General features: G+C 64.7%; 2 protein-coding genes across 3 annotated transcripts in view; one reads left to right on the top strand and one right to left on the bottom strand.

Annotated features, from left to right (window-relative positions):
- The first annotated feature begins 1,100 nt into the window (after nucleotides 1-1,100).
- NSG1 (neuronal vesicle trafficking associated 1) lies at nucleotides 1,101-12,562 on the top strand. Its single transcript, XM_055138849.1, has 5 exons — nucleotides 1,101-1,264; nucleotides 1,535-1,687; nucleotides 3,179-3,295; nucleotides 10,308-10,418; nucleotides 11,705-12,562. The coding sequence occupies exons 2-5, from the start codon at nucleotides 1,559-1,561 to the stop codon at nucleotides 11,903-11,905; spliced, it is 558 nt and encodes a 185-aa protein (XP_054994824.1). The 5' UTR covers nucleotides 1,101-1,264; nucleotides 1,535-1,558; the 3' UTR covers nucleotides 11,906-12,562.
- A 1,151-nt stretch (nucleotides 12,563-13,713) lies between these two features.
- The window catches only part of STX18 (syntaxin 18), a 54,712-nt gene continuing 46,703 nt past the window's right edge, over nucleotides 13,714-21,722 (bottom strand). For both annotated transcript variants that reach the window (XM_004617420.2, XM_055140240.1), the window contains 9 exons: nucleotides 19,906-20,021; nucleotides 18,839-18,916; nucleotides 18,682-18,748; nucleotides 17,054-17,169; nucleotides 15,085-15,179; nucleotides 14,748-14,806; nucleotides 14,459-14,528; nucleotides 14,194-14,274; nucleotides 13,714-14,106 (listed from right to left, as the gene is read on the bottom strand). In XM_004617420.2, coding sequence (XP_004617477.1) covers nucleotides 14,011-14,106; nucleotides 14,194-14,274; nucleotides 14,459-14,528; nucleotides 14,748-14,806; nucleotides 15,085-15,179; nucleotides 17,054-17,169; nucleotides 18,682-18,748; nucleotides 18,839-18,916; nucleotides 19,906-20,021 — 778 coding nt within the window. In that variant the 3' untranslated portion in view covers nucleotides 13,714-14,010. The remainder of the gene's footprint in view (nucleotides 14,107-14,193; nucleotides 14,275-14,458; nucleotides 14,529-14,747; nucleotides 14,807-15,084; nucleotides 15,180-17,053; nucleotides 17,170-18,681; nucleotides 18,749-18,838; nucleotides 18,917-19,905; nucleotides 20,022-21,722) is intronic.

The following is a 21,722-nucleotide window of genomic DNA, read 5'->3' as shown; positions in this document are numbered from 1 at the left end:
AGGACAAAGGTCTGTCACCCCACGTGGTGATGTCGGGGTAACGAGCCGCGAGCACATTGCATCATCGTCCCATACATCACCCTAGACCCCAAACAGTCATAAGAACCTCCTTTCCCTGCAGGGTCCTGACGGAAGAGGGCAGAGGGTGCAGGTCCCAGGCAGGGGCTGTGGCCCTGTGCTGGGCGCCCATGACCCCCCATTCCTGCAGTTGCCCCTTCACCCCCACATCTCCCAGGCTGGAGGCCTGCAGTGCACTCCTGGGGGACCCCTGGGTCCTGGGCAGACTCCTCCAGGGAGAATCTCCCCGGATGGCTGACAGAGTCCCAGTGGGAGTCAGAGGGACGCGGTGGGCCCGGGTGGAGAGGCCATGCAGAGACCCCTACTCCCCCCATTTTCCACCTGGGTGCTGCTCTAAGCCCCTCCCCAGAAGGAAATACACCTCCCGCTGGCACGGCCCCTTCCCAGCCCCAGGCACTGGGGTGACCCTTCCCTCTGTGCGAAGTTCCTCCAGACCTGTTCGTTACTTGGACACCAAGGGCCTCCTCCAGAGAGCCCGCAGGATTTCCCCTGCCCCCGAGTGAGTTAGAGAGGAGACCCCGTGGGTTCCACAGTCCCCGCTGTCCCTGTCGGCTGAGGGCTAGGACGCTGCCACCCTTCGCTGTGGCTGCCATCAGAGGCCCAGGGACCCCACTGAAGTGCCCAGCAGGCAAGACAAGTGGAATTGGGGATGGGTTGATCTCCCCCCACACCCGCAAAGGTGGTGGTGGTGCAGGGGTCACCGCCCTTACTCCCCCCAGGTGCTCTGCCCGCAAACACCTCCTCCCCCTCCTCCCCCTGCATCCTCCCCCCAAATCACCTCCAGCGCCTCCTTCAGCGGGACACTGCCGTGCCCTCTTATTGTTGTCATCCCGGACCTCCCCCACGCCCACACTCCCCCCTCGTTGCGCGCGGCTGCGACCAGCGCTGGGTTTCGGGGCTCGCTCCCTCCTTCGGGTCTGGGGGTCGCATCTTCTCCCGCCTCAGGACTGCGCAGCAGGAACCCCCTTTTCCCCTCCCCCTCCTCCCTCACCATCCGCAGCGGGGGCCCCGCGCGGGGTCCCGGGGGTGGGGGCGCCCCTTTGTGCGGTCCCGCGCGCTGCGTCAAGGCGGGGCGCACGCACGGCGGCCGCGCACGGGAACCCCCGGGAGCGCGGGGAGGGCGCGGGGGCGCCGCCTCAGCCATTGCTGCGCGGGCGACGGAGCGCGCGGACTGCGGGCGGGCAGGGTGAGCGCGGGGCGCGGGGCGCGGGGCGCGGGGGGCGCGGGGGAGCGCGGGGGACGCGGCAGGGACGCGGGGGGCCTGCGGGCGGGCGGGCGCGGGGAGCGTGGGGGTCCCGCGGGCGGGCGCGGGGCGCGGGGGGCGCGGCAGGGACGCGGGCAGTTTGCGGGCGCGACGGGGGCGCGCGGGGGCCCGAGCAGGGCGGCGCCCCCGGCCCCGCGCGCTTTGTCCGGGCCGGGCCCCGAGCACAACCCGCCGCGCCCGCCCGGCCCGCAGGCGCAGCCTCGAGGCCCCGGCACGATGGTGAAGTTGGGAAGCAGTTTCGCGGAGAAGGGCGCCAAGCAGCCGCTGCTGGAGGATGGCTTCGACACCATCCCGCTCATGACGCCCCTGGATGTCAGTCAGCTGCAGTTCCCGCCCCCGGACAAGGTGAGGGACCCCTGCAGCCCGCGCCCCCAGCCCCGCGACCCGGGGAAGGAGCCGCTCAGCCCGGGAGCGGGTGGCCCGGGGACACTGCCCGGCCGGAATGCTGCGGGGCGCCGGGCGCCGCCTGCTCTTTGTTCCTCCCGCGGAAGCCGCAGCCCCGACGCGCGGGCTCCCAGGACCCCCGCTCCGCCCCCCGCCTTTTCCCTAGGCTCCGGCCCCCAGGAAGGCGGACGCGGCTCTCCGCGGTGACCTCGGGCCCCCAGCCCGGCCGCTGCCGCCTGTGGCCGCGCCCGGCCCTGACTCAGGCTTTGTGGGTCGTGCATGGCCGCCGGGCACCCTTGCGGAGGGCCCCAGGGGTCCCCGACACTCGGCCTGGCAGGGTCTAGGGGTCCTGGATGTTCCTGTTGGCGGGGGCGCGATTGGAGAGTGGGGGGCCGAGGGCTCGGGCTCGCAGGAGAGGCTGGCCGCAGCGTCCATGTGCCAAGGTCACCAGCGCGTTTTCTGCTGCCCGTGGTGATGCTGAGCTCACCCCCTTCCCAGGCCTCCGAGTGACCCCCCCGCATTGTCCACAGCAGGGCCTGGGCACGGCTCCTGGGGACCCTCAGCCGAACCAGCGCGCCCAGCCCCTGAGGGTTTGGGGGAGCAGTCTCAGGGGGCCTCCATCTCTCTCTGCTGGGGGCCAGGGGCCCTCATGGGCTGTGGCCAGGGCGGCTGCACGCCCCTCACCCCCCACCATGTTGCAGATGTGGGATTGGGGTACAGTAGTTGCCGAGAACACTGCCCCCTTCCCGGGGTGCTGGGGCCCCCTGCCACCTCCTGCATGGCCCTTTTCACAGGTCGGGACCCTAAGGTTCCAGCAGCTGCTCAAGGTCACAGCTCACTGGGCTGGGGTAGGACGGGCTTTGGGGTGTGGGGGCCGGGGTCAGGCTGCACAAAGCAGATGGGAGGGCAGGAGTGTGTCTGAGGGTACCCCGGGGTCCTGTTGAGTGACACCCAGCATTGCCCTCTCCCTAGCTGATTGGGGGGTCTTAGCCCCACCTACTGCCCACCCCCTGCCATGCAGCTCTCCTGCTCCTGGGCCCCCCATATCGTAGGCAGCCTCCAAACTCTTTGTCTCCCTCAAACTCCAGGCCACAGAGAGTCCACCGCAGCACCCCGCCTGGGCACCCTGTGTGGGGTAGAGAACTCAGGGGCAGGGGGTGGCGAGGGACTAGGGAGGAAGTGTCGGCGGCTGAGTGGATGGGGACACCTGGGGGCAGGGGGGTGGGGTGGCGGGGTAAGTGGGCACTCCGGCTCTGCTGGGCCACGGCAGAGTGGGATGGGCCCTGTGGCTGCCACCCACAGGAGGGCCCAGCCCGGGGTTCCCGCCTCTCCTCTCTCCCCCCAGGGTGATACGGGGTCTTCATGTGCATCCCAGCTGTGTGGAGACCCCAGCTGGGGTGGGCTTCACCGCGGCCCACCCCATCCGCCGCTGACGCTCCCTCCCCCCTGCAGGTGGTGGTGAAAACCAAGACAGAGTACGAGCCGGAGCGCAAGAAGGGCAAGGCCAGGCCGCCCCACATCGCCGAGTTCTCGGTCAGCGTCAGCCGGGGCGTCAGTGAGAGGTTCAAGGTGAGGGGGTGTGGGGCTGCGTCCCTGCTGACACGCATGTTCATCTGGGGCGGTGCTTGGGGAGCCCTGGGTGTGATGCCAGGCGTGCGGGTCAGGCCTGGCTGCGGAGGAGTGTCTCCCTTTCTGGGTCGGGGAGCGGGGCGCCCAGGAAGAGCTGGCAGGAGCCGGAGCAGAAGGGAATGGAGAGCTGCAGCCCCCAGCTTGGGTAGAGAAGCCGGAGCCAATGGACTGGTGCTCCCCCAGATCCTGAGGGGGACCGTGGGGCATGGCCTTGGCCAATGTCATCTCCCTGGGTGTTGGGGGTGCTCCACGCCCTGCAGTTCCCACACTCCCTTTGTTTGTTTGTATGTCCTGGGGAATCATGGTGGGCCCTCTGGAGGTGGTGATAACTGGGGGAACTGGGCGGAGCCTCCCTCCTGGGGCTCTGTCTGGTGTGTATGTGTGTGCGGCTGAGCCGCCCGCAGCACCCCTCGGGGCGTGTGTGCGCGCAGGCAGGCGTCCCGTGGGCGCGCAGTGACAGCTCCCGCGTGTCCTGGGTCCGGGCCTGTGGCCGCCTCAGCTGCTCTCCTCGCCTGCCCTGCCCATGCCTGGGCCCCGCGTGGTGGGCCGGAACCTCCGTGTCTCGTGGACTTGCCCGTGGCCACGTGGGTCCTGCTGTGGTGCCCAGGGGTCCCACCGGCCTGGCCAGTTGGCGCTCAGGTGTGTGGGAGGCGCCTAGGGAGTCACTGAGTGCGGCCCCGCCCCCACCGCGGCCCCGCCCCCACCGCGGCCCCGCCCCCACCGCGGCCCTGCCCCCGCGTGCGGCCCCAGGCGCGGCTCCATCCCCAGGTGCTCTTCCTCTGGTCCCCTTGAAGGCTCTGGGGCGGTGCTGGTTGCCTGGTCACCGTGCTCACGGAGGAGCCCGGAGTGGGGCCCCTGCCCAGAGCCTGCACCTGCTCCCCTCTCCCGTTTTTCCCTGGTGGACCCTCTGTGCCCGCGTTCTTAGCCTCTGCCTCTGTCTGAGGAAACCTCCTCCAGAAGAGGGTCTTGCACTCCTGGTGCTGTCCTGGGGGGTTGGATGCTCCCCTTTTGTCTTCTGTCACTGACCAGGGCCACCTTGCAGCTGTCCCCTGCCCCCACCCCTTCCTGTTCCCTCCAGGGACAGTTCTGGCATCACCTCACCTCCTCCAGAAAGTCCCTCGGGATATCCTCCCTAAGCAAACAGTCACAGCCAGCTCACCTTACATAACCCTCCCGGAGGCCTGCCTCACGCTCTCGGGGTCTTACTGGTAGGGGAAACCGAGGCCCAGGCTCCTGGAGACAGGCCGCCAGAGACCGTCAGCCACCTTCGGGGTGATGCTGTGACCTTCACCTGACCCTGGGAGCACCCAGTGGCAGGTCCATGTCCAGGCTGGCTTGGACGTCCAGAGTCTGGCCCTGTGTGTCCTGCTCGGAGGGGCAGGTGTCCTGACAGCACGAGTGGGGTGGCCCTCGCCCAGAGTTGGCATGGGGGGAGGGAGTCAGCAGATGCAAAATGTACCCATGAAGGCCTCGCTTCCCCCTCGGTCCCCAGTCTGAGTCCGGGGCCCGTGAGCTGGACCCCATCTCTGGGCCTGGGGGCTGCCCTGCTCCATGCGGGACAGTGGGGGACAGTGGCTGCCCCGGGTGGCCCTGGCCCTGTGGAAGCTCTCACCCTAGCTGGAGGCCCTGCTGGGTGGGGGGAGGGCCCCTATCTCTCTGGGGGTGCACATGGGGCCTCCTGCATCAGGACCCCGCGGCCCCACCCTCCCAGAGACCATGCTGGAGGGTCTCTGCCCACATCCCGGGAGTGGCGGGGGGCTCCGCCAGCAGGGGGTCAGAGGAGCAGCTGGAGCGTCGTCCTCATCCTGCCCAGGTGCCCCTCCCCTGCCATCTCGGGTAGCCCGTGTCTGCGTGACCCCGGGGCGGGCTGTGACTCAGTTGCACAGGCTCTGAGAAGGGCCCAGGGGCTGGGGTGGGGTGCCCTGGGTCCTCTGGGATGTGGCTCAGAGATCACCTGGGCTGCAGTTGCTAGGCGGGTTGCTAGGCAACCACCGACTCTTGGCTCTGGGGTCCCAGGAGGACCCCCCTCCGCCTCCCCTAACCGTGATCCCCAGTGTGTTTCCCCAGAGGCCTTGGTTAATTGGGGGTGTTGCCACCGCAGACCAGCCCTCCAAGGGGCAAGGAGCGTGTGTGGACTGGGTGCCGTGCCCCTGGGGCTGCCCCTTCGTCCCCCTCTCAGGATGCAGGAGCACCACACACACAACCTTCCCCATCGGCGCCCGGGCTGCTTTGGACCCCAGCCAGCTCGGGCTGAGGCCTTGGAACCAAGGTCGGCCTCATGCAGCTCATCAGAGCGGGGTTGGAGGAGCCTCCGCTGGGTGTGACCACGGGGTCCTGGCAGCCCCACCGTGATGCTGAGGCCTTCTCTCCCGCCCTGTCCTACAGGGACCTTGGGCTGCCTGGGACCGGCTGTGCCGCTCAGGAGGTGCCTGTTAAATATTCATGAGCTGACCTGGGCCCTCGGGGCTGGTGGCAGCTGGGATGGGCAGCACTGGGGATCCCAGAGATGCCCTTAGGCTCCCCCTGGCCTTCAACCCAGCATCCTGCAGGAATGGACCCCGGTTCTGCAGCAGCAGAGGATATGGGGTTCAGGTTCCTGTGGCCCTCAAGTGGGGCCCCCGAGGCAGGGAAGCTCAGGGGGCAGCCCCAATATCTCTCACTGGGAGACTCAGCAGAAAGCTCCTTCCCTCTGCACCCTGATAGGGGGGACGAGGGGGCCTGTGTCAGCAGCAGCAGGTGTCAGGGACTCTCGGGGTCTGCCCTGGGAAGTGGGGGCCAGGGTCAGGGGTCATGATGCTCATCAAGGCGGAAACAAGAGTCAGACCCCTGTGCTGTCCCCACACACCATTGGGAGTGGCCTGAGCACTGCTAGGCGGAGTCCCCCCGGCCAGACGTGTTGTCCCCTGCGTCCAGTTGGCTGGCTAGAGCATCGTCCCTGCCTGGGCCGTGGACACTGCCCCCGCTGCCGGACAGTCAGAAAGAACACGGGGTCCCGAGAGCTGGGGTCAGCCCTGGACATTTAGACTGAGTTTACTTTAGACTGTTTGGGCCGCCCCCTAGCAGGGCTCAGGGCTGAGTCCTGACTTTGCACCCGGGACCAGACGGTGCTGGGGATGGTCGCTGCGAGCAAGGCCAGAGGCCGCCTGGAAAGTTAAATTGTAAATGACCAAATGACCTGAGTGCACAGTCACCCCACTCCCATGTCCATGTCCCTTGCACTTCCCCGATGCGCTGCGGACATCACCTCCTGGAAGCCTCCCTTGCTTGCGTGTGTGCTCTACCTGCCTTCCTCCTTTGTCGTTCTTCCTCTCGATGATGTAACACCACCTGGCAGAACCAGGGCTGACACCAGGGGACAAGGACACGCAAGGGCACAGAGTTCCTGTCAGTCCCTGGGGGTTCTGTCACAGGAGGAGTGCGGGACCCAGGGCCTCGTCCTGCCCCTCCCCAGCTCCCGGGCGACTTGCACACGTCTGTGCTGACGCATCCACACCGTCTGCTGTCAGTCCCGAAGCCACACACCCGTACCCAGCGCAGCAGCGTTACCCGGACTTACAGCGTCTGCACTCTGACCCCCTTTACTTGTCTTGTTTACCCCCACCCAGCCCCCATCCCTCAAACCACTTGTCTGTGCTGGGACTGGGTTTGAGGTGATTGTGCTTCACTTGTAACTGGGCTCCTGCCTGTTCGCCTCTCCCTGATGGGTAATCATGTAGCGAAGGTCGTCCACATTGTTGCAAATGCTCCAAGTCCTTTTCCTGACTCAGTAATGTTCCAGCCCCCCTCTGTCTCCACATTTTCTTTTTCATCCACCCACTGAAGGTCGCTTAGCTTACTTGTGTCACATGGCTATTGTGAACATGGCTGCAGTGACCAGGACGGGCCATAGGTCTTCTCAGATCAATGCTTACGTTTCTTTGATGAGCTCCCAAGAGCAGAGTCATACAGCAGTTGTGTCTTGAGTGATCTGGAAGAATGGGCTTTGCGTCCACCGTGGCTGCCCAGCTGCCAGTCCCACCCATGCAGTGCCCTTCTCTCTACCGTCACTGCTTTTGTTTTTGGGAGGCCACACTTCTCAGTGCTCAGGGGCTACTCCCCACTCTGCTCGGGAGCCCCTATGGTGCCAGGGAAGGCCCCCAGGCCCCCTGGCCGTATGTGCGTGTGTGTGTGTGTGCGTGTGTAAATGTCAGGTCTTTGTTTTTTGTTTTGTTTTGTTTTTTTTCTTTTGGGGTCTCACCCAGTGATGCACAGGGGTTACTCCTGGCTTTGCACTCAGGAATTGCTCCTGGCAGTGCTTGGGGAACCATATGGGATGCCGGGTATCGAACCCGTGTAGGCCGCATGCAAGGTAAACGCCCTACCCGCTGTGCTATCGCTCCGGCCCCAAATGTCAGGTCTTTGACCAGTGCTCACTTTGCTGTTGTGTTGCTTTGTCCCGAGCTGGCTTGATTGGTCAGGCCCTTCCCACTTGTTTTCTTTTAGAATTTGATGCTGTTGCTGCCCGTTGGCGTTTGTGGTCTCTGTTCTGGTGTGAGCCCTCTTAACCCCTGTTTTCCTCACGGATTGGCTGCTCTGGGTCTCCCAAGTCTGTTTTGCATTTCTGCACGTGATGCCAAGGATGGCTTGCTTCCCAGCAGCGAGTGTAGCCCAGCCCGGCCCCGCTGTGATCTTAGCTCACCTGGAGATGGGCCACTGGAGCATGAGCTTATTTCTGGGCTCTCAATTCTGTCCTGAATTGTCTTTTCCTTGTAGGACCATATAGTTCAGATGATTATAATTTTGTGTTACGTTTGAAGTCCAGGGACCATGAGAACTTGAGCATTGTTCTTCTCAAGATTGTTAGATTCTTCTAGGGTTTTGTGGTGCTGTAAAGATTTTAGCAGTTTTTAAGACACTTTTATGGAAAATGTTATTGTCATTTTGATAGTATGTCAAGTATTGATTGCTTTAGATAATCCAGATCTTTTAACAACATGAATTTTGACCTGTGAGCACAGAATTTTTGTGTCTTCTGCTTCTTTCATGAAATGTCTCTCACTCTTTGGCATACACTTTTTGGTGTACACTCCTTGGATAAATTCACTCCGAGGTATATTACTATCTCTAACGCAGTTTACGTGGGGAGATGATTTTACCTGGCAGTTATTTGTTCTGGACCTACGTCTGATTTTCGTGGTTTGTATTTGATTAGGATAAACTTTATTGAGTTCATGTAGCAGGTCCTTAGGGCAGTGCTCGGACTGCCTGACCCCACGGCTGCCTGCATTGGTCACTCCTCTCCTTGCTGCCTTGCTCTGGCTGGCATTTTCCGACCACCATGGAGGGGCCGGTGCTGGTCTGGAGGCTGGAAGCAAGGCTGGAAGCCACTGCTACACCGAATCAGAGTGGCAAGTGTGGGCGTGGTTGAGCTCCTGATCTTAGAGAACAATCTTTGGCTTCTCAGCACTGATGGACACCACCTTTTTGCCTGTGACCGATGTCGTCTCTCTAGATCTTTCTCTGGTCACTTGAAAGTCACAAATGATTGTTGAATTTTGTCAAACATATTTTCTGTGTTCACAGAGGTTTCTGTTTCCACTGTGGTTTTTGGTGGTCATAGGCATGTGCGACGCTGACTTTTATTTCTTGGGGGTGCTCAGGGGACCATGCAGAGCCTCACGTGCCAGCCCCTCACGCTGTCTCTCGGCCCTCATATTGGTCTTTGGACATTAAACCATCCTTGCATTCCGGGACAAGTCCGCGATGGTCCCTTTGGTCATTGTGAAATTCATTTTGCTAATGTTCTGTTGAGAGGATAGTCTAATCGAGCTCCCTAACCTTTCGTGTTCACGGACCTTCTCTTAGAGTAAATTTACAAACTCCCCCTAGTAAAACACACAGGGGTGGGAAGGAGGCCGGGCCTGTTAACTACAACCCTGCTAGTCTGCTGTGGGGTCAGTCCCAGTGCTGCCTTGGCCCTCCCTAGAGAGTGTGGGACTAGGCTGGGATACCTGAGTGTGTCTGATGATATCCAGATGGTACCTGGATGGTACCCGGACAGTCAAACCTGTGTGGTACCCAGATGGTACCCAGTCAGTAGTACCCGCATGGTACCCGGATGGTACCCGGTCAGTAGGACCCACATGGTACCCGGACAGTGGAACCTGCATGGTACCTGGATAGTACCCAGACACCTAGTACCCTCATGGTATGTGGATGGTACCCAGATGTTACCTGGACAATACTCAAATAGTTCCCAGGTGGTGCCTGGACCACACCCAGATAGTATCTGGACAGTAACCAGACAATATTCAGATGATACTCTGGCAATACCCCAATACCTACAGGAGTCCGCGTGACCGGGGATGCTGGCCTGGCCGAGGGCTCTGCCGTGCCAGCGGTGTGACCTGAGTGTGGTGGGGATGCCAGTGTTGTCAGCGTGAGAGCAACTGTTCATGTCCTGAGAGCGCAGTCCCCTCCCTGGGGGGCCCAGCTGCCAGGCTGACCGGGAGGGCCTGCCCTGGGCACCCCCACCCTCTGGCTTGTCCACCTGACGGAGGTCGGGTCCCAGCCCCTGGGTACCCGAGTGCAGCTCCCATCAGGCTCTGCAGTGGGGGTTATTCCCAGTTCCCCCAGCGCCGGGTGGGGGTCACAGAGTGGTAGAGCCTGGGTAGGACAGGGACAGCGGGAGGGAGGCCAGAGATGGGCAGGTCGTGGGGGTCGAGTGGGAGCTGGGCAAGAGGGTGGGGGGTGGGGTGCCGGGGCTGTGACGGGCCCTGTGAGGAGTGGGGAGCCCAGCAGCGGGCAGGGGGCTGGGGGCCGTGACGGCGCTGAGTCCGAACTCCGAATGTGGCTGACGCATCTGTCCGGAGCAGCAGATGTGTCATGTGGCCTGTGGCTGGCCACTCGGACACGGGGCAGCCGGCCTGGGTGGGGCCCTCGTCCCATGGCGTGGACGTGGCTCTGCCTGCAGGTCTCCGTGCTGGTCCTCTTCGCCCTGGCCTTCCTCACCTGCGTTGTCTTCCTGGTCGTCTACAAGGTGTACAAGTACGACCGCACCTGCCCCGACGGCTTTGTCCTCAGGGTAAGTGCAGCCCACTGCCGGGAGGGCATGGGGGAAGGCCCCGGGGATGGGTAGCAGGATGGGCAGTGGACCCCGGGGCAGCTCTGAGATGAGGGTCCCTGTGTGTGTGTGGGGGGGAGGCATGGTGGGACCTGCAGGGAAGGAGTCGAATGTAAGACAGGCCCTTCCCTCCTAGGGGAAACTGAGGCCCAGAGAGGCGAGGGGCTTGGCTAGAGGAATGTAGGAGCCATGTACCTTGCATGCACACATGTACAGTGCACAAAGGTGCGCTCCCGTGTGCACACACCAGATGCACCCACCCACACTTGTCACACTTCGACAAAGGGTGAGAGGGTGAGCAGAGCCGAGGCAGGTGGGGCCGGGCTGCTGGGAGCTGTGGTGCCCACTGCCCTGCTGGCCATGTCGCATCTCCCTCGCGGCCTCCCAGCTGCTGTGTGCCAGGGACAGAGCCTGGTCAGGAACTGGCTAGAGGCTGAGCTGCGGGGAGGCCCCGAGCTGGCACGGGGCACCCGTACCCATGGCGAAGGGGTCCTGGCGTGGCTTCTCCCGCTGGCCCTGGGCAGGGTGTGCCCAGCTTCCTGCCGGGCCTGCCTCTGGGAAACGACAGTGCTGGTAGAGGTGAGGCTGCAACCCACCTCCTGTTCCCAGGGTCTCACCCCTTCCTGCAGGATGGCACCCCTGCCCTCGGCTTGGGAACAAGCCTCAAGTTTACACTCTTGCTGCTGGCTTTACAAGCTAGTGAAAATGAGTGGGGGCGCGGGGCAGCTGTGGGGTGACGGGGGTGCGGGGCAGCTGTGGGGTGACCGGGGGCGTGGGGCAGCTGTAGGGGTGACTGGGGGCGCGGGGCAGCTGTGGGGTGACTGGGGGCACGGGGCAGCTGTGGGGTGACCGGGGGTGTGGGGCAGCTGTAGGGGTGACTGGGGGCACGGGGCAGCTGTGGGGTGACTGGGGGCGCGGGGCAGCTGTGGGGTGACCGGGGGTGTGGGGCAGCTGTAGGGTGACCGGGAGTGCGGGGCAGCTATGGGGTGATGGGGGTGCGGGGCAGCTGTAGGGGTGACCGGGGGTGCGGGGCAGCTGTGGGGTGACGGGGTGTGAGCATCTCTAGGGGTGGGCATCACCCCAGCCCCGCATGCCTTTGGGGGTGACCCTGGGCCTGGGATCTCAGTGCATGAACCAGTGGTCGGCTCGTCGGCTCAGAGTTCCCAGAGCTGGGCCGCGTGTGGCCAGGGCAGGCGCCGGGTGAGCTGGGTGGGGCATGACAGGCCCCCGCGGCCCGCCCCTTGCAGAGCACGCAGTGCATCCCCGAGGGCCTGGAGAGCTACTACACGGAGCAGGGCGCAAGCGTGCGCGAGAAGTTCTACACGGTCATCAACCAGCGTGGCCTGGCCAAGCAGAGTGTCACCCGTGCCGTGTCCCCCTGGATGTCGGTGCTGTCCGAGGAGAAGCTGTCTGAGCAGGAGACGGAGGCCGCCGAGAAGTCGGCCTAGCGCGGGCGGGCCGCCCCTTAGAAACGTCCCTCATCTGTCCATCGCTTGTCCGCCGACACCGCTTTGCAAATAGCCGGGCTGCTCGCGCCCGAGGCCGCCCATCCCGTGCACGTCGGCGGGGCCTGATGTGTGGTCCCTCCCGGGGTGGGAACCTGCACTCAGCTTCATGCCGGGGGCCGGGGGCGCTGGTGGCCGTCACAAGCCAGGGCCCCCGATGTGCTAGGCCCGGACTCCGAGGCCCGTGGGCACCCCCCATCTTTGAGCCCCAGAGCCGGCGGCCATGGCTGCTTGGGGCGCTGGTGGTTCTCCTGGCCCAGCCCCCCAGCCCCCTCCTGGGTGACAGGTAACCTGGTCCTCAGGTGTCCCTGGAGGTGTCCATGGGGGGGATGGCCCTGGCCCCTGTAGTGTGTTTGCTCGGAGGGGGGGAGGGAGGGGCCCGCCATTCCCGCTGAGTCGGTTCCCGGTCTCGGCTGGCTGGCTGGAGTCCCGCTGGGGGGGCTGGGGGGCAGCTGCAGCTCCTGTGACCCCTCTGCTGCCTCGGGCGGCGGGTCGGGCGCTTGCATCTCTTCATGTCATTTGAATGTGTTGTTTCGGGGGTCTGTCCCAGGTCTCACTGTTCTCAGTAGATGAAAAAATAAACGAACGACTCGTGTGAGACGCCGAGAGCTGGGGTCTGGGGTGTGTGTGAGAGATGCCGAGAGCTGGGGTCTGGGGTGTGTGTGTGAGACGCCGAGAGCTGGGGACTGGGGTGTGTGTGTGAGACACTGAGAGCTGGGGACTGGGGTGTGTGTGTGAGACACTGAGAGCTGGGGTCTGGGGTGTGTGTGTGAGACACTGAGAGCTGGGGACTGGGGTGTGTGTGAGAGACGCCGAGAGCTGGGGTCTGGGGTGTGTGTGTGAGACGCCGAGAGCTGGGGACTGGGGTGTGTGTGTGAGACACCGAGAGCTGGGTACTGGGGTGTGTGTGTGAGACACTGAGAGCTGGGGTCTGGGGTGTGTGTGTGAGACACTGAGAGCTGGGGTCTGGGGTGTGTGTGTGAGACACTGAGAGCTGGGGTCTGGGGTGTGTGAGACGCCGAGAGCTGGGGTCTGGGGTGTGTGAGACGCCGAGAGCTGGGGTCTGGGGTGTGTGTGAGACGCCGAGAGCTGGGGTCTGGGGTGTGTGTGTGAGACGCCGAGAGCTGGGGACTGGGGTGTGTGTGTGAGACACTGAGAGCTGGGGTCTGGGGTGTGTGTGTGAGACACTGAGAGCTGGGGTCTGGGGTGTGTGAGAGACGCCGAGAGCTGGGGTCTGGGGTGTGTGTGTGAGACGCCGAGAGCTGGGGACTGGGGTGTGTGTGTGAGACACTGAGAGCTGGGGACTGGGGTGTGTGTGTGAGACACTGAGAGCTGGGGTCTGGGGTGTGTGTGTGAGACACTGAGAGCTGGGGACTGGGGTGTGTGTGTGAGACACTGAGAGCTGGGGACTGGGGTGTGTGTGTGAGACACTGAGAGCTGGGGACTGGGGTGTGTGTGTGAGACACTGAGAGCTGGGGTCTGGGGTGTGTGTGTGAGACACTGAGAGCTGGGGTCTGGGGTGTGTGTGTGAGACACTGAGAGCTGGGGTCTGGGGTGTGTGAGACGCCGAGAGCTGGGATCTGGGGTGTGTGAGACGCCGAGAGCTGGGGTCTGGGGTGTGTGTGAGACGCCGAGAGCTGGGGTCTGGGGTGAGACCCCTGGTGACCTTGTGAACCACGGATTGGGGCACAGACACCCGGGTGGGGACCCACCACGCTCACGCTGCTCCCCGACAAAGCCACACCACGCTCCATGCTGGCATTAGGACTTTATTAGCCGCCAGTGCGCTCACATGTGCCCGCGGCCTGAGGCCTCCCAGGCCCCTTCCAGGGGCCGCTCCAAGCCCGGAGGGAACCAAGGCAGATTCAGGGCAGTGGTTCCGGGAGGGGCCGGTGAGGTGCTCCCCACCCAGCCCCGCACGTCCCCAGTGGAAGGGGGCGGGTGGCACCCGCGACTGTCCCCTGGATGCCTGCTGCGCCTGCAGCCACACCAGCGAGCGGGCCAGCCCCGGAGGGCCACCGCGCCGTCCCCGGGCAGCACCCTGCGGCTCAGCTGTCGTACCAGTCGAGGAAGAGCAGCGAGAAGGAGCACATGACGAGGAAGAAGAGCACCCACACTCGGAAGCCCGCGTTGTTCTTGATGGCCTGGGGGCGGGGTGCAGCTCAGCCGGGGGGACCCCAGAAGGGCTTCCCTGGGCCCAGAGGGTGGGGGGGCCGGGCTGCCGCACCCACCTCGCGGATGTCCTCGTTGCCCTCCTTGATGCTCTCCGTGGCCCCGACCACCAGCTGGTGGATGCTGTCGATCTCGGCTTCCTGCGGGAGAGGGGGCGCAGGTGGGCAGACGGACGCCCCTCAGAGCCCGGGCTGCGCCCTGCACCGCTCTGCCCATCCCGCAGCTGCCCTGCCTGGGACAGGGCGGCCGGCAATGGCAGCGCGGGTGAGATGCCTGCGTCAGCTTGGGGCCCCACCCCCTGGCCAGTGGCCCCCAGCCCCTCACCTGCTGCAGGACCTTCTCCGTGAACATCTCCTGCAGCCTGGAGATCTCCACCACCTTCCCTTCGATTTGCCTTTGGGGAAAGATCTGGTCAGCTGGGAGTGGGGGGGGCCCAGACGGGCTGGGGGGAGGGGCTGCTGTCAGCCCGGGGAGGGGGCACAGGAAGTCACGCCTCTGCCTTGCACACACCGCTCGCCTGTCCTGCAGCCTGGCCAGGGAGCGCAGACGCCCCGTCTGCTGGCCCAACCCTCACCCAAACAGGCCGGGCGCCTGGGCCAGCCCGCACACTGACCTCACTTCGTCGAAGAGGCTGTTCATCTCTCCCACGAGGCGCTGGTTCTCCTGCTCGAACTGGGAGAAACGGGACCACCAGTCGGGTCTGGCTCAGCAGCCCCACGCGCCCCCCGACTGCCCCCCACGTCTAGGACTGTCGCCTGGGCCGGAAGCAGAGGACAGGACGTGAGGGCGAATGGGCACGATCAGCAAGGCCACTGCAGGGCAATCTCGCCCTTAACTGTGCTGCTCCCAACTGAAGAGGGGCGCGAGCCAGCTAGGAATCGGGCCAGGGGAAGGGCTCTGGAAGGGCTCCAGGCGGGGAAGAAAGCAGAGGCGGCGGAGAGTGGTGTTACCATCTGGATTTCCTCTGGGGACAATTCGTCTTCAGCCCTGCCATCGGCCCACGTCCCCAACTCAGGCTCGGGCAGAGCTTCGGCTGGAAGCTTTTCTGTTTCAAAAGAAACATGGAAAGCTATTCATTTCGGAAGAGGTAGTTTTGGGGTGCGGGTTTTTTTGCATGCACGCGCATGCACGTGCGCGCGCACACACACACACACACACACGGAGTTGGAACCAAATCTCCCAGCTCTGCACCACGTGCACACACACACACACACACACACACACACACACACACACACACACACGCACGCGCACACACCCCTAGAACCAAATCCCCAGCTCTGCACCGCGCATGCACACACGCGCGCGCACACACACACACACACACACACACGCATGCACGCACGCGCACACACCCCTAGAACCAAATCCCCCAGCTCTGCACCGCGCATGCACACACGCACACACACCCCTAGAACCAAATCCCCCAGCTCTGCACCGCACATGCACACACGCGCACACACACACACACACACATGCACGCATACACACAGAGCTGGAACCGAATCTCCCGGCTCTGCACCGGCGAGTATCTGGGGGCATGCTCAGGCTTGGCCACTTGTTCCTCCCGGATGCTTGTGTGTCTGTCTGTGTCCGTGTGCCTGTGTGTGTCTCTGTGCCTGTGTGTTTGTGTGCTTGTGTCTGTGTGCACCTGTGTCTCTGTGCCTGTGTCTGGGTGCGTATGCCTGTATGTGTTTGCCTGTGTTTGTGTGCGTCTTTGCCTGTGTGTGCCTGTGTCTGTGTGTACCTCATGCCCATGTTTTATTTTGTCACGTGAATTATTCACAACTGAGTTCGCGCACAGCGTCTCAACACCAATCCCTTCCCAGAGGCCACGTCCCCCCAATGCTGGGGGTTGGCTCCCCATGCCTGGCCTCTGAGCGTGGCAGCAGGGTGCCAACGCCAAGCAGACCCACCTCGTGGGTTCTTCTGTGGTTTGGCTCAGCCGCCGTCAGACAGGAGCCCAAGTCCCCAGCTTGAAGCCGGGGGGACAGGACTGCGCCAGTGCAGGGAAAGCAGAGGGTGCGAGCACGGCCGGCACTCAGGGCCACGGGGAAATGCACTCACTACATGCTCCGACCTTGAAAATGGCAGCTTTGGGGGTTGGGGAGACACTCGCAGGTGGGAGCACGTGTGTGGGCCGGGAGTGAGATCCCCAGGCAGAAGCACGTGTGTGGCCAGGAGCACTATCCCTGGGTGGGAGCACAGGTGTGGGCCGGGAGTGAGATCCCGTCCTTGCAGTCCCCTGCATTGTTGGGGTGGCCCTGGGCCCGGGCACAGGCTGCAGTGTGGGCCTGACCATTGAGCCTGGTGGCCCGGAGCATCTGAGCACTGCATGGGAGCACACCCCAAAACACACTTGTGTCTGGGCCACACCCAGTGGGGTGCATGGGACTCCCGTCCTGAGGCCTCTCCCGGCGAGGTTTGGGGGCCCAGGGGGAGCGGGGCGGGTCCCCGGCCGCCCACAAGCATCTGCTGCAGCCCGCTGAGCTGGCAGCGCCCCCACCAGTCACCAGGCCCCTGACGGGAGTGCCCGTGTCCAGCAGAATGAGACCTGTCCCCCCAGCCCTCCCCTCCCCCTGCTGCCAGTCACGGGCAGACCTGTGTCAGGCCAGCTCAGGCGATCCCCGTCCCTCCACCCCCCAGCCACCCGCTCACCCCTGCACCTTCTCTCCGTCCCCCTCCCTGTCCTCCACCAGCCCTTCTCCTACACCCACTCACCGCCCCACCCTCTCGGTCTGCTCCCTCCCCCCACCCACCTGCGCGCCAGCTTCTCATCCCCCACGGCCCCTCCGCCACTGCTGACCTGTCCACGGGCCCCTCCTCTGGCCAGCCTCTAGCCCGCTTTCTCCCGTCTCACGTGCCCACCCGAGAAGCAAGCTGGGTGCGAGGGCGGGAGGGCAGCCTGCTCGCGGCTACCTGGGCCTTCCCCCGCCACAGCCTTCTCGTCAGGGTCCTTGGCGGGGCCCAGGGACACTTGCTCCGAGGACGCGTTCTCCCGTGTCTTTGCATTTGGCTCCGGTTCCAGCCTGGACCTAAGACAGAACCAGCTGGACATCAGTGGCGGCCCCAGGCCCCTGGCCAGGCCAGGCCAGGCCGGTGCAACCCGCCCAGCTGGCCCTATCGCGAGGCTGGACGCCCCCACCTGCCCAGCGCAGCCCTGAGCGAGCCTGCCCCCAACCATTGATGCCTTGCTCAGCGCAGCCCCTGCCCGACCCCCTTCCGGCCAACAGGAAGCTGGGGCGTGCCAGGAGACGGGCTCTCTGCAGAGACAGAGGACCCAGTGGGACCTGTGCTGTCCATCGGGCCTGCCCCCACGCTGCCCTGCACGTGCTGGACCAGGGGCTTCCCACCAGATGGCCACGGCTGGAGGCCAGAGCTGGAGTGTGCATGGAAGCGGGTCAAGGCATGCTGGCTTCTAAGTACCAGCACAGGGGCCGGCCAGGGCTGCAGACAGGCGTGTGGGGACCACCAGGGCACCAGGAAGACCCCCAACAGTGAGAGCACAGAGCACTGGCGGCAGCGTCTGTGGGGCGAGATGCCTGGGGCCCACACTCTCACAGAACCACCCCCCAGCAAGGGGTCACCAGCCCCACAGCCATGAGAATCAGCGCCCCCAAAGCAAAGGGGCTGGGTCAGGCCGCCCCTCCTGGCCCGGGCTCCAGGACGCTGTCCCTGGGAGCCGCTCTGCAGAGACGGAGCAGCAGGGCCTGGGGGTGTCGAGACCGGGCAGCAGTGGGGTGCAAGGACATGGGGCCAGGAGGCTGCAGGCCTCGGGCGTGGCGGAGTGTCAGCGCAGGGAAGCAGGCAACGAGGCCCCGCGTCCGGTTACGGGGAGGCGGAGGGAGCCAGAGGGGGCGGGCCTGTCTCCCCAGCTGCTGCCCTCAGGGCCTCCAGCACAGTGACCCCCGGCCGGCCAGTACCCTGGAGAGGGCCGCCAGGCAGAGGCCTCTGCCGAGTAGCCCTGGACCCCTGTCCATCTGTGGGCTGGGAGTCCAGTGAACCCCTCAGACCATCCCACAGCCAAGCCCGGGTCACCAGGGCTGTCCCCTCCCTCCCTCCCCAGGAACGTCAGCCCTGCAGCCAGACGGCCGAGTTATCGCTCCACAGCTGGTCACACGTGGCCAGGTGAGGAGCCCAGCGGGATGGGTCCCTGCCACGCTCCCTCTGCTCTCACCGGGGGCTGGCGAGGCAGCCCGGACAGTCCCGGGGTGTGCCATGACGGGGGCCCTGCGGCTGGTCCCCAAGAACCCTCCAGCCGGTCACCTGGCGAGCACAGCCCACAGGCACTGAGCAGTCCGGAACAGAGCTGCCCAGGGCCGGGGGAGGGCTGGGGGGCCCTGGGAGTTGACGGGCCACCGGCTGAGGGCAGGACAGGGTCACGAAGTCTGGGCCATGAGGAGCCCAGGTACCCCACAGCACTGGGCACAGGTGGAGGACACGGCCGCGGCGCCATGTGGGAGGGGGGCAGACGCCACGGAGGGGCAAGGGCAGGAGTGGCACCGAGGTCCTGGCCCAGCACCCTCCACACCCCCTGGGACACTCACAGTCGCTTCTTGTCTACCACACGCTTCACCCGGATGGCCCTCTGCTCTGAGTAGAGCTTGCACACCCCTGTGACGACATGGGGGACAGCACGTCAGGACGCCTGGCGGGCACACGCGGCTACCACTAACGCCCCGCGACAGAAAGGAAGTGACGCACTCTTCAGGTAGTCTTCCACAAAGTCCAGCACGGCACTGCGGTGCTCCCTCACTTGCTGCGAGTGCGTCTCCTTGTGGGCTGCAAGGCAAGGGCGCAGGTCAGGCTGTCCTCAGGGGGACGCGGGTCAGGCTGTCTCAGGGAGGGACGCGGGTGGGCTCTGCACTCGGGAGGGGTGTGGGTGCTAAGGCGGGGGCCCTGCCAACGGCAGATTCAGGAAACTCGGACAATGGAAGCATTGTGTTGCGTGCGCGCGCGCACGTGTGTGTGTGTGTGTGTGTGTGTGTGTGTGTGCGCGCGTGCACACACAGGAACATCCAGCAGGGCTGCGGGCATGGTGCAGTGGTGGATGCCTGCCTGCATGTGTCAGACCCTGGGCGCTCTTTTCTCTCTCTTTCTTTTCTTTTTCTTTTCTCTCTCTCTCTCTCTCTCTCTCTCTCTCTCTCTCTCTCTCTCTCTCTCTTTCCCTTCCTTTCTCTTTTTCTTTCTCTTTCTATCTCTCTCTCTCTCTCTCTCTCTCTCTCTCTCTCTCTCTCTCTCTCTCTCTCTCTCTCTCTCTCTAGTGTCCCAGACAGGGCTGTGCCCGCTGCTCAAAGTGCCGTCCACCCACCTTGGTAAAAACGTGACCAGTTCACTGAGCACCTCAGTGCGGAGACGGCGTGAGAGGCGGCCTGCTGGTGCTGTCCCTCTGGGCACGGGGTGGCTGAGCCACATGGCACCTGAGCCTGCCTCTGCTTGGGAGGGGCCTCCCTAACATGCTCACAGCCCTCTCCAGACACATCCAAGCAGCACCCGCCCCGCCCCACAGGGCCACACAGGATACATGCACAAATGTACCCCCGTGCACCCGAGCGCACACACACATACATGTGTGCACGTGTGTGTACTAACAAGTGTACGCAGATGCACATACACACGTGCGTGCGCACACACACACAAACTCCAGCTGCCCCTGGAGGCCTGCAGGCATGTGTGGAGGCCGCTCCAGCACTTGGCTCCAGGCCGTCCCCTTGACACGCAGCTGCCCAGGGAGGAGCCCGCCCTGGGGGGACAGGGGGGCAGGGCCTGACCTTGTGTCCTCAGCTGCTGGATGGCCTCCGAGCAGGTCCGCATGAAGGTCTGCGCGTCCTGGTCTATCTGGTCTCGCTCTGTGTCCGTCATCTTCCCGTGCTCAGACAGGACATGGCTGAGAGAAAGACAAGGCAGGCTGACGACGGCTGCCACCCTGTCGTGTTCCTCAGGCTGGCCATCCTGGGTGGGCCCCGCCATAAACCCTGACGGCCGAGGAGCAGTCGTCCCGACTCCGGGGCTGTGCCCAGCCACAGTCACGGGCCTGCGTTCCATCTTTCTCATGGCGTGCAGACCCTGACTTAGCTCGGATCAGCCCGTTTCCCTCGGGGGAAGGAAGCGAATGGCGCATGCCCAGCTCAGAACTCATCTGGCCATGAGGCCGGAGACAGCGGACAGTGGGTGGGCGTTGGTGTCGTACACAGCCGACTCGGGTTCGACCCCTGCACCCCGTACGGTGCCCCCCGCCCCGAGCCCGCCAGGAGTCCCCACGCTCCTGCCAACTGCCAACCCCCGGACTTCTCTGGCCACTACCACAGAGCCCAGTGACGCTCTGCCTGGCCCCGGGACCGGGAGAAGGATGCGCGTGCAGACGCCGTGCCCCAGCCGGAGAAGGTGAACACCACGACGCTCCTGCGTTCACGGCAACTTCCCAGCACGAAGGGCCGAGGCCCAGCCCAGCCTGCGTGACCCAGCTCTGTTCCGCCCGGCCCGAGCCAGCATGAACCTGCAGGCGAGCCCTCACCGTGCTGTGGGGGTCCAAGCCCCACGCCCTGAGAAACCAACGGGCCACACAGCCGCAGTCTCGCGTCTCGGCCCCTTGGGAGGCCGGGGGGCCTGGAGGGCCTGTTCCGAGCGGCCTGCACATGCAGATGGCCGCAGGGAGACCTGTAGGGGCAGGGAGGACAGCTGGACAAAGCGTGTCCTGCAGGCTGTGTCAGGCCACGATGTGAGAGGGTGCCCGCGCTCTGGGTCCTGCGCCCCGCGAGTGGGCAGCGGTAGCGGCAGGGGCTTAGAGAGGTGAGCCACAGGGTGGCGTGGGCGGGCCAGAGCCAGTGCTCCCAAGTCCTGCAGATGGGTCGAGCACACGGCCGTGAGAGCCTCTGTAGGCAGCTCAGGGGTCCCCACAGCAGTCAGAGAAGCTTAGAAAGCTTCATCCTTAAAGGGGACCGGTGCTGGCTCTGGAGCCTTCAGGAAAATGCTCCAGCTGCTGTAAGACCCTCTTGGAGACCTCGGCCCTCACAGGCCTGGCCCTTAACACAGACCCTGCCTGCAGGAGGAGGCTGGAGCGGGTGAGGGCCAGGAAGGGCCCTGCAGGGAGCACGTGGTGAGGCGCTGTTCCTTCAGCACTCACGGCCGTGTCTGCCAGAGGCCTCCGGACGCAGGAATCCCCGGGGCATCGTGCAGGGGTGGCAGCCAGAGGCCCCAGGGTGCGCGGCTCTGCCCCAGGGGAGCGTCGTGACGAGACAGAGGGAGGGCGGCGTGCCAGCGGGGCACACTCGGCGCCTGTCCCCTCAGTGACACCCTCTGCGGGCCACAGGCGTGTGTGCTGGTGGCGCTGACCCTGCCTGGCCAGCGTCTCGGCCCCAGCCTCCACACCGCAAGCAGGCGGAAAGCGGCCACTGCCCTGTGTCTCCAGCACACAGGCCCGCTGCCCTCACCGGCCACGCCGCGACACCGCTCAGAGCAGCCCCGGTTCCCGGACACGCCAGCGGGGAGCAGCTCACGCCAGGCCGAGTTCCATCCAGCACACGAGCAGCTGCGAGAGCCCGCCCAGCCCAGAACAGAAGACTCAGAAGGGACGGCGGGCGGGGTCCTC

The sequence above is a fragment of the Sorex araneus genome, chromosome 5, assembly GCF_027595985.1.
Source record: "Sorex araneus isolate mSorAra2 chromosome 5, mSorAra2.pri, whole genome shotgun sequence".
Taxonomy (NCBI): domain Eukaryota; kingdom Metazoa; phylum Chordata; class Mammalia; order Eulipotyphla; family Soricidae; genus Sorex; species Sorex araneus.
Note: the sequence above shows the minus strand (reverse complement) of the source record. Positions and strands in the feature narration are given on the sequence as shown.